Here is a 13,444-nt window from a genome sequence, read left to right on the forward strand (position 1 = left end):
TATTTAATATCGGTCAGTCTGTGGCCAGTTCTCAGTGCGATCGCACATCTAAAAAAAAATCAGAACCCCAAAAGCGATGCCATTTCCTTCGAGAAGATCGACTTTTCTTCTTTTATAAAATTGTCATTTTATTGGAAAGATTTGTGCTCATCCATGTGCGATTTAGGGATAAGTGATTTTTTTGTATTAAAGGAGAAAGTGTATTAATGCTCTATTTAAAAAAGAAATGAGAGTTGTGCTTCACATCGAAAGGGAAGAATTCGAATTATTTCTCATTTTCCCCTTTATAACGATCATTCAGTGATAATAATTTGTGTGTACTTTATTGCACAACCTATCACATCAATTGTGCCCCATATGATAAATTGTGGAACGGAGAAAAGTCCACCGCGGGGAGACACATCCTGGCAGAGAGTGGTGTAATTGAATTTATTGTAATAAACTAAAGTGCAGAGGCTCAGTGGGAGATCGCATAGATCACAAGAAACTCCACGGAGAAGACACCATGCTATGACAAATAAGGATTGTTGATCGAGTTGATTCATTAACATTGCGGGAGAATATTGCTGGGAGAAATACTAAATTGTTGTGGATAAGTGAGATTTTAATGAGAACATTCACACCGTGTGATTATCCGATAGAATGGAATATTCTAAGACACTTGTGGACTTAGCGAAAATTGTGAAAATCCTCTTCTTCACGGAAACCCTCTTGCTACTTTTGCTTCTTCAACTTGATCTACCCGAAATGAACATTATTGGTGTGAATTACAAATTTGTGGCACGATCTTGACGAAAATATCATTGGAATTTACACGCAACCAGCAGAGTATTTAGAATTGTTCTACTATACTTTGTGAGAAAAGCAAGGAAGTTTCCAATTAAATGAGGCCTATGGAGAGAAAAAATTAACGTGGAAAAAATTTTAAATACAAATTTTTCACAAAGATTTTCTCTTAACAAGAATTCCGTGCATATTTTAAGACAAAATTCATTGATAAAGTGCAGTGAGACAAAGCGCAACAATACAGTTGCAGCAACTTTTCTCAATGATCTTCGCGATCGTATGGATAAATAATTCATAATTTTGTGCTGTGTGTTTTTATTTTCATTCAGGAATTTTTAATTTTTTCCCGCTAGGACAATTTAAATATTTTAATAAATTAATATAAAACTTGTGTATACATATGCTCAAAGGAGATTACAATAATCGAATTGTAAGTGAGTGGGTGGGAACAAGCAACAATTTGCTGCAATTTTGCTCCTTATACGATCACCTCGCACTCAATCACTTCAATACGTGATGATCAGAGGTGTAAATTGCTACGTGGACAGAACATACCAATTTTGAGGAAATTTTTGGGGGATTAGAAAAAAATTTAATAAAGAAGAGAAAGACAATAAATTACTCTTCAGTGTCTAAACTAATTTTGTGTGATCGCTTTTTCGTTCACCTTGACATTGTGTTCAAACTTTCATAACTGACTGAAGGGAGATCTCAAAAAGGAACTTTGTGAAAATGATGTCCCTAAAGCAGTGGCTAGCAATGCTAGCATTCTACGTGTCTTACCTATTTTTTGGTGCCAGTGTTTTCTACACGTTGGAGCAGGAGTTGGAAACAGAGCGGCGCGTTCAAGCTCTTCAAGATCGTATCGATGTCAATGGTATTGATTGATTCCTCTAACAAAGTGATTAGAGTGCAAGATTTGTCGCATTTTGATTGACCTTATTTGATTTTATTCATTTCATATCGCAAATTGCGATAAGAAAGACCACCTTAATCCCATTTCGCGAAGTACGCATTGTAGGTATTAGATTTTGCGATAATTCTCAGGAAATATCCAGATTTCTTACCCTGTGCAGTACTGTGTTGCTCCTCATTAAACCTCATACAATTTATTTTTCTTCATCATGCGCAGCAATGTGGAGTTTTTTTTTGTTATGATCGCTGCAAAATACATAATTGCATGAGGTTTAATAGTCAACCTTCGACTAAATTGAAAATATAATTCTTTAGAGTTTTTTTCTCCCTCAACGCACTTAATTTCGCAGGAGAATTCTTCATCTATAATTTTTTTTAAAATATATTTCCTTCAGAACTCCTCGTAGAATATTTAGCGCCCTACAATCGAACACTTCAGCATGAGCTTTTGGAAAAGATTTCCGTATACTGTGAGAAACCAGTGACGAATTACACAGAAGATAAATACCTGGATCCCTACGTATGGACATTCTATCACTCGTTCTACTTTGTTTTCACGGTTATCTCCACTGTTGGTATGTCTAAATTTATCCCCAACTACAAATTTATAGTAAAAAAAAATTTCTAATTCTGGAAACTGTGCTTTCTTCAAATCTTACTTAATACGTATTAAGAAAATTTACTATACATGAACGTCGTAACTTTATATACATTATAGAGAATACAATAAAATAATAAATCTTAACGTCATGCTTCAAACACAAAACGATAAGGTGATAAGGTAATGAATAAATAGATAGTATCACATACTTAAGCTCCCCTAGTATTCTTGTCTGGGGAAAGTAAAGGAAGTATAAGCATCAGTTTGTCTTTTATTAGTCTTTTGATAGTTGTACCTGAAAATTATTAAAAGGAAAGTGAATTATGTTGCTCAAAAAAAAAAGAACAAAACTTTTGAACAAAAATATTTTTTTCAATTCTGTGTAGTCCTTAACTCTCCATAGACCATGAAGGGTTTTTGTGACAGACCCAAGAGGTAGATCTTTGGGAAATGACTTAACTTATTAGCTGTGTTTCTTTCAGACACAGCTTTTTTTCCTTGGTTTTCTATTTCTTTCTGGGAAAATACTCCCAATTTATATTTAAATATAAATTCTCTAATTCATCTCAAAAAGAAAGTAATTAAAAAAATTTTTTTTTGAAAATTATGTACAAAAATGTTTTTGAAAATATTCTTTTACAAAATAGTTTTTTTTTCAATGAAATCGACAAAAAACTTGGAGTAGGTATACCAAAAAGTTAATTAAACCTTTGGCACATGAATTTGCTTAATTTGCATAAAAGACTTTGGGCTCCTGGATCGATCATATACCCCAGATTTTGCAGTCATGGCTGGCGGAAGATTAATTAATTGATTCACATTCCTTTCGGAACTACTTTTTCCCATTTTTTTCAAAAGTGTAGAGTTTTTAATTTTTTTTTGGATCACAACAAAAAAAAATCTTTTAGTTCCCTTTACAAATTGATTTTATTTATTTATTAATTTATTCAAATTTCTGCGCATTGTAAATATTCTAGCGTTAGCTCGAGCATTGGTATAATAAATGCAAATTATTTGCGTATACACAATATTCATCTATCATGCATTATTATGATGATGCGCAATTTATAACATGTTTATCACACAGAATTTATTATTGAATTATTTTAGTATAGAATCAAAATTTTTAGATATTGAAAAATAACTAACAAACAACAAATTAATAAAAAAGAATATGAATCCTTCTTTTTTAGGATATGGAAATATATCTCCCAACAGCACTTTTGGAAGAATGTTTATGATCTTCTATGCTATCATTGGTCTTCCTATCAATGTGATTACGCTTGCGACTCTTGGAAATTTCTTTGGGAAAACGGTGAGTTCTGCAGTGGAATTTTATCAATTTCCCTGAAGATAATTTAATGTTTGATAAATAATTTGCCATTGCAGTTTAGTAAACTCCACAATCGCTACAAGCAATACAAGAAATCAACAAATAAGCACTATGTGGCAATGAAATTGAGTTTAATCGCTCAGGTTACGCTCTATCTTATACCGGGAATGCTAATATTTATTTTTCTGCCGGCATGCCTCTTCACGTACTTCGAAGATTGGCCCTACTCCGTCAGCGTCTACTATGCCTTTGTTACATTGACCACCATTGGGTTTGGTGACTATGCATGTACATTTCAACCCTATCAAGAGAGGGTGTTTGGAATTTATTTTATTCTGTATGAAGTCTTCGTGATATTCTGGTTTGTCTTTGGCCTCGGCTACGTCTTGATGATCATGGGATTCCTCGTAAAGTGAGAATTTTTCCACATTTTCCCGTGTGCCGTGCTAATCGCTCGGGAGGAGCTAATTGAATTTATTTTTGCATTTTCAAGGGCTTACCAGAGTCGGCGAGTGAAGCAACTGGAGCACAAACTTGCTCTCAGTCTCAAAGAAACACAGAGTCGTGTTTGGAATGGGGTGACGAAAGATATAGGCTTTTTGAGGAAGATGTTGAATGAGTTACACATGCTGAATTTCAAAGTAATATATTTTAGATTTCCACTCAAGTTTCCCGCCAATTTTCTTGCGCTTTCGCTTGAATGTAGGCAATATTTGGGGGAGACATATTAACCCTTTAGTAATAAATTTTTGTGCATTCTCATTTTTTTTCTTTTAGCCGGTGTATTCAGAACCAACGGATAAATTCCTTCAATTTAATATGAATCGCTCGGAATCCTGCCCAGAGCTAACAATGTACCGCCCAGATTCTCCGTCTATTATCTGCAGGAAACGCGCTATGAGCGAGAGTCAGTATACAAAGGTGGAAGAGATGTTCAACACCCAGAGTACCACGACACTCAATAGGACACAATCAGATACAGATTTGGCGAAGATTGATAGAAAGAGAACATTTGAAGGCGTGAAATCAGCCAATCAGACTGGAGAGCTACTGGCACAACTAGTAACAGCACTGGGACAGTACAGGGATCCTGATGATGATCGGCACAGTCTCCATGAAATGGGAGGAGGAATTCACGGGTTCTCAGACAATGAGATTCTAGCAAGTGAGCGCACATGGTCTGGATGGTCTCTACCTACTTCTGAACGAAGTATGAGTATATCGGGACCATCAGCACATCCCAGAAGAAATAGAACAGCATCAGAGGTTGCTACACAATTCTACACGAAAACCTCTGATGAGAATTACGAGTGGACGTGGAGCAATAACAGCGATCCGCGAATTCTTCGTCTCAGATCGGGATCCCAGAAGAATGATTTGTACAAAAGATCATTCGGGATAGAGAAGAAAGCAATGGAATTGCCAAATAGCCTGGCTATTACGATGCCAATCGACATTCCACCATCAGCTACGAATAAATCACTTTTGGGTCGTTTTAAGAATTTCCGCAAGAGAGCTATGAGTTTTGCAGCTGGATCCGATTGGACTGGAGATGATCCTGAAGCTGCCAGAGATCAGTACACCGTGCCTTTTGAGAGGAGTACACCGATGAGTACTTTCCTCAATACAGCAGCCAGTCGTCGACCAAGCAATTTCACATCGGCTCTTCCTGGGAAGGATGCGGATTCAAATGTACTCGAGAGGACAACAATTGCTGACCTCATAAGAGCATTGGAAGTTATACACACAAAGGCGGCTCTATCAGATTTGGAAACACCACCACCAGTTCGGCATAAATTCGAACCTGCTACACCACCCAAAATTCCATCATTGATGACTATTTTCCAGCGAAACGCTTCCATTGACAACAGTGACTCAATATCATCCATTCGATCCGATCGACGACGCGGATCCTTGCGACCAACGCTGTACAGTCGCCCACGTCGTCAGTCCGAGGCAATGATCTCAGAAATACGCCCTCCACCCTATAATTCCATCGATTCACCCCAGCCCATTAGACGCCGCTTTAGTGTCCGTCCATCTGCACTCAGCGTACCTCCTGGTCAGGCACCACCAATCAGCAATGCCTCCTCTTCTTCCTCCATCCACAACCCACCTGTGGCGCGAAAAATCTCCATTAGACCAAGTCCTCTGGCGCGGCAGCAATCAACTCAGTCTGAAGCTGGACCTATACCCAAACCCAGTTCCATTTGGCGTTCTGCCGTAACGTCGCGCCTTGGCACGTCTCGCCACGCAAGTCTCACGAGTCTCACGGAAAGGAAGAAAAGTGAGGCCACAGATCCAAAATAGTCAAATTGTTAGGTAAAAAGAAAGACAAGAAGGTAGTAATCCTCGAACATGCTCAAAGATTTGTATAAAAATAAGATGAAATATATATTATTTGAAAATGTCTATGTACAATTTTATTTATTTCTCATTTAATTATACATATAGCTATATTCATTTATTATTTTTTATTTCTTATTTTATCTATTAGAAATTGAACAAACTTTTCCTATTGGCCAATGTCTTACATAATATATGCAAAAATTGGAAGTATTTCTAAAAAGTATGTATTCATTTTATTCACAAATAGAGTAGGTACAGTACGAAAAATATTGGCACATTTTTTTAAAGACAATCTGTGTTATGATTATACTGCATTTTGCTTATTGGATTTTCCGGGATTTTCATTGTGTTGTAATTCAGCATATTCTTCAATAATTTTCCGTTTAATGTTACTAAATTTGTCTCCAAGGCAGTTTTTCTTTTTTTTACTTAAGAATTTAATTACAACTGACCAAAATTTATTTTTTTGTCCGTTACAATTTCTGATCAAATTAATTTAATATGCCAATATTTTCGCTACTCGATTATTTATACATAATATAAATATTTAGATACTGATCTTACGACTATATAATAATAGGTGTATGCATTGCTAAGATATCAATTTAGCAAAAATAGTAGAAAAATATTATGTAGGTATAATTTGAATTAATTTTATACAGAATAGTGGAATGAGAAAACTAATAAGAATGATGATCCTGCATCGATCAGTGGAATTACTAACGAAGGGGGAAACGTATAAAAAGTTGATAATAATGTGATACATCAGTCTCATATTGTATTACTGCGTGAACTAAATATCGCGTCTTATAAACTACCTATACTTTTGCTAAAAAAAAGTGAATGAGATAGGAAAAAATGCTCCAATATCGAGATATTTCTTTTTTTTCTTACATTTTCTTACACCACATTCCTAATAAAAGGGGGAAAATCAATTTCCACGCGGGCGGCACTAAAAGAAATTACATATTGCTTAAATATGGCATAACTTATGCACTAAAATTTTGCCTCAAGAGTTTCCTTTAGCTAGCAATTTTCGCATGATTACACAATACATATACATATGTGCAGAGATACGAGTACTGAGATGATGGAAATGCATCATATTGGGTGGAATATAATGAGGGTATTTGCACAGTATGTAAAGAAAGAGCTTTGAAATTGCAAGAGTCTATTATATGGGCTCAAATCTAATTTTCTAAATCTGTGTGTCTTATTGGAGAGCCTTTCTGGGACCCATTGAGCCTTGGGAGTCATTGCTACATGCTACATGGTGTCATTGTTGTTGTTGTTATTATTATTGCTGGTGTTGTCGTTCTCCGATGAGAGTGATAGGATAGGAATGCGATCCACGAGAGACATGACAGAAGGTGTTTGAGGACTCGTAGAGGCAATCGGCGAGGCAAGGTGGGCCTCAAGTTCCGTAAAAATGTCAATGAGATTGTTGATGCCAATGAGATAGCCATCCTCGTGGTTTCCCACCTTCCACTTGTTGTTGTGATCAATTTTAACATTGGACGGTAAAGGGATTGTCTTGGCAAAATCAATCAGCCAAATGCTAGCTTGTGTGCGATCGTGGACAAAGAGAAGTGAGCTCCCAATCACTTCGTGAGATTTGAAGAATTCTGAGCACTCAAGTGTCACTCGAATTGCTTTTAGACGGTGAATATATTTTGGCTAAAACGATTAATATTTAAAAATTATATAATTTTGAATATTATGTAGGAATAAAATTTATTATAATAAAAAATGTAGGTATACCACTTACCACGGCGTGTGGGAAAGTTTCAACAAAGTCTCTGAATGACTGCAGAATTTGTTCCCGTGACTTTGTGGTTTTGAAGTCTTTCGAGCTCGTACCATCAGCCTTTTTGATACCCTACCGAATGCAGAAAAAGAGCCAAATTGAAAGAGAAAATCAATTCCACTGTCGAAATTCCTTACAATTCAATGGATAAAAGAATTGGGTGCGTTTTGGAATTTCTATTGAGACACCGGAATCCAACCAACAACATACACGCACGCACATTCCAACAATCCAGTACATATGAGGGTGATCACCCAAGTTGTTCATTAGTCGGAAACAATTAACTCACGATTTCTCTACAATGCTTGAACTTTCCACCTTCACTTTTTTACAGGCTCTTACATTATGGGGCGAAAAATCGTGAGAAAGATAATTCATCCACACCGGACAATACACGTGGACTTTCAACCATGTCCTAGCCAATTAGCAGGTTACACAGAAGCTTGTTGCATAGCTCACCTCTATCCTAAAGCCAAGTGTTGCCGTACTTGAGATCGTTTCTCGCCATACCATGTACCGTGGCTTTGTGACACCTTTGACACGATTCTCATCCTCCGTGGGAGCACTCGGGTCAATTTGGATCATTTTCTCATACATGTCTTTCCGCAGCTTGGGCTTCTCTTTGGCTTTCGATAGCTCCTCCTCCAGATAAGTTCGTACGCCAATTTTGCAGTCCATCACGCACGGCTGGTAAAAGTCACTCAGCAGATCTTGTAGTTGAAGGTAAACTATGTTGAATAAACAGAATTATTATTGTGAGTTTTCCTATATTTTCTTATACAGCTTAAAAGTGATATTTTCTGGGGGGAATTTAAGAATAATGCGGAAAATACTCACATTCACCATCATCGCTCGTTACTTGCCCTTTGTATTCCGGAACATATGGTCGCAGGACGTCTTTCATGAGAATCTGAACAAAGAAAAAGATTTAAAATTTTTAGTTTGATCATAAAATGTATTTTTCTATCTTAATCGCTTTTAAATACATAATAATAAAATATCGATCAGTTAAAAGTAACTAAATAAAATAAAAATCATAAAAATGTTGATTAAGTAGATAAGAAATAATGTTTTCAATATTTCTACAACGACCCGAAATTACTTTTACCAATTTTTAAAAGGTAATTAAAGTTTGCAGAAAATACTACATTTGCAATAAGATACGCTTCGATGTCATAAATTTTCATTAGGGAGCTTTAATGTTGATCAAGTTGTTGTTTAAGCAATTGTTGGTGGTGATGACCTTACCTGAAAACACATCTCTTCCTTGGGACAAAGTTTCTTTAATACTGTTCCTTGATCAGGGCCCGCCTTGAAGTTGCCTTGGTGTCCTGCGAGCTGTACCCAAGGATACCTCTGCTTCTTGTATGTTTGGAAGAATGGCGTCCACTGGACAATGTTGCGCAATTTGCGCCATCCCGATGGCTATATGAATAGGAAAATGTAATTAATGTACTGCCATTTTGAGTTTATTATGGGACTTTTCATATTTTTTCTCTTTTTAATGCACCCCACTCAATTGAGAGCAGAAATTAATCAATTTACTTCACTTGACATGCAACACCAATAAAATTGATTATTTTCGTCTTTTCGATTAACACAAATATGCCAACGGGGGGACAATTAATTCGCATCATGAGAGTTCAGTGTGGGGAAAAATATATTTTAGCATAAGATTTTGATGGTCGAAAGATACATTTTTCGATGCATCCATAAAAGGAAGGACCACAGATATTGTCGCATTTAAAATAAAAGCTCAAGGGAGAGAGAAGTGGATGTTGCAGTAAGAAATGCACTTGCAGCCAGAATGGCTCATGCGCGATATATCTTACCCAAGGTGATACCATTTACTTTGATATCTCACTCGCTGCCATAGACTTGCCAGAGATTCCAATAAAATAATTGTACTTCACACAAAGTACACACAATAAATTGCCATATATAAATGCCTATAAAAGGCCCATGGATGGAGCTACCAAGTGCACTGATTGACTTTCCGCAGTATTTTTTTTTATTGCTCCACCGTAATAAGCTTACTAATGATGTACAGTACACTCCTTCCACAGCATGCCATTCGACACGTGCCTCCATTCTCTTGTACTTCCCACCAATCGCAAAATGCACACCGTATGCCCCCCTTTTGCGAGTTTTAAATTGAAATTACAAATTTCGCATGTCAAAACATTTGCTAATTTGCTACCGACACTCTGCACAGATATTTCTCAATATAGCAAACACGGCTGTGGAGTGCCTTCTCCACATTACGTGACACGTGAACTACACTAGGGGCTATTAACTGGACTCATGCCATGTACCTATACTAACTTTATCAAGAAAACTCCCTAATCATATTTTTCACCTCACTGCACTGTATGTGAGCTTGCTTTTATATATTCTCGTACATATTAATGCCAGGAAAGTAAATAAAATCATATCGAGTTCTTTTCGTTTTACCCAAGTGTACATAGTAGATCTATATAATTGAAAAATTGATTGATTGCTTATCGTATCGCGTAAATATAAGACAAGTGGATCGTTCATTGTTTTCAATTTGCGATTAATTCAGCGGAAAATGATATCACAAGAGCACCGCATAAACACATTTTGTCGTAGCTTATCTTTACCTATCTTTAATTTTAGATTCATTTTATTTATTCCAATTTTAAAGATTTGAAGGTTTATGTGCAAAATTAGATATTTTTAATTTTAATTTATAATAATAATTTAATTTATAATTTTAATTTGTAAGTCGATAGATAAATATTCTGTGACGTTTATTTTATGCTTCTCAAAACGAATGAAGTGAAAAGCATAAAATACACCGTTTAAAAGACTTAAATTTAATTTAACTTTAAAATAAAGTTCTGTCCAATAGATGTGTTCACTGTTCAGTCCAAATTTACAAGACGCTTATTCGCCTCTTTAAGAAATTGACTCCATTGCATTGGACTTAAACTTAATTTAATGAGAATGTTAATTGCATGCAATTCTCTGCATTTTCTCATTGACGCTCTTTTCGTATCTCCATGAAATGTTGATCCACCTCTTTTATGATCGTGCACACAAATGATGACAATTGCGCTGTTGTAATTAATTTATATTGTATGTTGAACAAGACTTTCTTGATGGCATTCTCAACTGGTGGGAATTGATTAATTTATTTTCCCCCTTTTCGTGATCTCACTGGGAGAGCTTAAATTTATTGCGATCATTGAGACTGGGTGACGGTGAGAATCGGTTAATTTTTAGTGCATATTTTCATGCGGATCTTTTTGCGATTGCTGCTCTTTTTTTTATTCGGCTCATCTGGAAGCATACATTATTGCACATACATGTGAATTGACATGTTTTCCGAAGCTGCCGCAAAATTTACGTGGTGCAGAGCAAATGCGGTAAAAGAAATTACCAATTCATTTTGGTTCGATGATTCCGACGGGACCCCAAAAAGGGACACTTGCCTCGCGATCACTGATAGTTGTTCTCTCCATTTTGCAATGTGCTGCACACATCGCGACAATTTGTATGTTATTCGGCTTGTTATATGCCTTTTTCCTTTACAATTTTCTTCATATCATGCAATTTATCACTTTACGCACGCATTAAGTGCCAGCCACATTGGTACCATTATTTTGATCCAATTTTCATTTTTAGATAAAGTTATGAATGACAAATTCTTCACGCAGAAAAAGAGGAAATTAAAATTGAATTTAACTTGAAATTTGCAAAAACAAGATTTTTCGGTGCGATCAAAAGGAAGCAAATTTAACTCAAGATTATATCTCTCGCATTAATATTTATTTAATTGTACACATTTCAAATGATTTAAGATCAACATTTGAGATTGTAAACATCAATGTAACACTTTTTTCGGATACTTGTTTAGGATTTATCTTCCATTTTTTCCAACATAAACCGCGCTAGTGTACGAAAAAAAACATAATTCAGAACCATTTGCTTTTATAGTGTTTGGAGATCTCTGTTGAATTTCAATTCAATGACTTTGTGTTAATGTTTATTGAAAGCTATCAATCTCTTTGCTATATTACATATGAGGGGCTTTTTGCCAAATACGATCGATAGCACTTTACATTTTTTTTACACATTTTAAAGATGATCATTAATTAAATGGTATTTTAATTGCCACTTAAAATTGACTGTGATTTTATCAAGATATATGTAGGTATATGTTTTGTCTGGAGTTCATTGAACCATATTTAAAGTGCAGAGTCCTCTTTTTTGTCTGAATGATCCACCTTGGGTGAGCTGTGCTGATTAAATCTCTGAATTAAAGAAGAGAAGCTCTGTAAATGGTTATTTTCGCAAAGTAAAAGAGTTGCGAAGACGGAGATAAGGAGTTGCGAATTTTCGATAGAAATTAAATGTGTCTTGAATGGGCAATGCGAGTGCGAGAGTGGCAACAAAATTCATCGATTCACGTGATAAAGGAATAAATTCATGTGCGAAATATCGCCAATTTGTGGTGTGTGGATTTTTGATGAGAAATTCCACACAAATACCATTTGATAAGATCACACTACAAAATACCTCGACGTAGATTCGCACAATATATACATATACGGTAGTTTTTACATATTTGTACCCGATAAGACATCACCAATTGTAAACAGAAAATTACGCCAAACACAGAGAGAGAGGACAAAACAGCGACATCGTTGGCGGCAACATCTTTCTGAATAGGTGGTAAATTTGAATTTCCTCATTGCGATCCACGCGAGCGAGGTGGAGAACGCACACGGGATAGAAAAGACTATAAGATTCAACAAGATAAACCACCTCATGGAAAAATGCCTGAAAAGTGGAGATGCTCGTATGGAAATGTGATCGTTTCGCGGTTTCTACATTTTATGCTAAAAAAAAATCTTTAAGCGAGGAATCCCTATTTAAACCAGTTGTTTGTCGCATTAGCTCCCCATATTGACGTCAATAGCGTCACCTTTTTATTGTGGTGGAACACACAAATCTTGAATTCTTTACAAATTTCATAACACATCAAGTCTAGCTCGCTGCCCTCCTTGTCCGAGTGAATCACAAATGAGAGTGGAAATTTTAGCTCTTACGCATTTGATTGATATATACGAGAAAAATTGTCCCAATTTATTTTAATCAATTTAAATTATTCAGAATTTATTCTTCTGCCTAATACACAATTTAGTAGATTCTATTTATAGCTATCAATTTTGCTATATACTAATTCTTGATGTAAAACAATATTTATAAGTCTTTTTTACTAAAACCTTTTTATATACCTAATCATGTTTTTTTTTAATAATAAAAGAACATTTGAAGCTTTGTTCTTTTAAAATCTACCAACAGATGTTTGTGTATTTAAAAAAAAGAAAAGGGAAATGTTGTGAACTTTTTTCTCTAGAAATATGTAAAGATAGATAAAGCAAGAATCTTTTAGCTGTGTTTCTTTCAGACACAGCTTTTGTGTACCGAGCAAAATCGAAAGTCGTCAGATCGGGCTCAAACTTGGGATGAGCACGAATTAGGTTCCCCACATTCCAAAAAACGTATGCGCCAAAAAATTTTTTTTCCGGCCGTCCGTCCGTCCGTCCGTCCGTCCGGCCGGCCGGAACCTAACGCTAAATTGCAAGAGAACGGTAATAGATAGAGACTTGCGGTAAACGGC

General features: G+C 35.8%; 2 protein-coding genes across 11 annotated transcripts in view; one reads left to right on the top strand and one right to left on the bottom strand.

The window, feature by feature from the left end:
* LOC129797206 (open rectifier potassium channel protein 1) lies at positions 1-6,047 on the top strand. The gene is made up of 6 exons (XM_055839563.1): positions 1-1,663; positions 2,097-2,276; positions 3,496-3,617; positions 3,692-4,047; positions 4,129-4,276; positions 4,413-6,047. The coding sequence occupies exons 1-6, from the start codon at positions 1,519-1,521 to the stop codon at positions 5,943-5,945; spliced, it is 2,484 nt and encodes an 827-aa protein (XP_055695538.1). The 5' UTR covers positions 1-1,518; the 3' UTR covers positions 5,946-6,047.
* The window catches only part of LOC129797213 (inositol-trisphosphate 3-kinase B), a 23,189-nt gene continuing 15,775 nt past the window's right edge, over positions 6,031-13,444 (bottom strand). For 8 of the 10 annotated variants that reach the window (XM_055839578.1, XM_055839570.1, XM_055839571.1 and 5 more), the window contains 5 exons: positions 9,040-9,216; positions 8,629-8,701; positions 8,251-8,519; positions 7,753-7,863; positions 6,031-7,661 (listed from right to left, as the gene is read on the bottom strand). In XM_055839578.1, coding sequence (XP_055695553.1) covers positions 7,251-7,661; positions 7,753-7,863; positions 8,251-8,519; positions 8,629-8,701; positions 9,040-9,216 — 1,041 coding nt within the window. In that variant the 3' untranslated portion in view covers positions 6,031-7,250. Of the gene's footprint in view, positions 7,662-7,752; positions 7,864-8,250; positions 8,520-8,628; positions 8,702-9,039; positions 9,217-9,623; positions 9,808-9,828; positions 13,093-13,444 lie in introns of those variants that run through there. The other 2 variants (XM_055839579.1, XM_055839580.1) reach the window with 2 other exon arrangements.

The sequence above is a fragment of the Lutzomyia longipalpis genome, chromosome 1 (genome assembly GCF_024334085.1).
Source record: "Lutzomyia longipalpis isolate SR_M1_2022 chromosome 1, ASM2433408v1".
In the NCBI taxonomy this organism is placed as follows: Eukaryota; Metazoa; Arthropoda; class Insecta; order Diptera; family Psychodidae; genus Lutzomyia; species Lutzomyia longipalpis.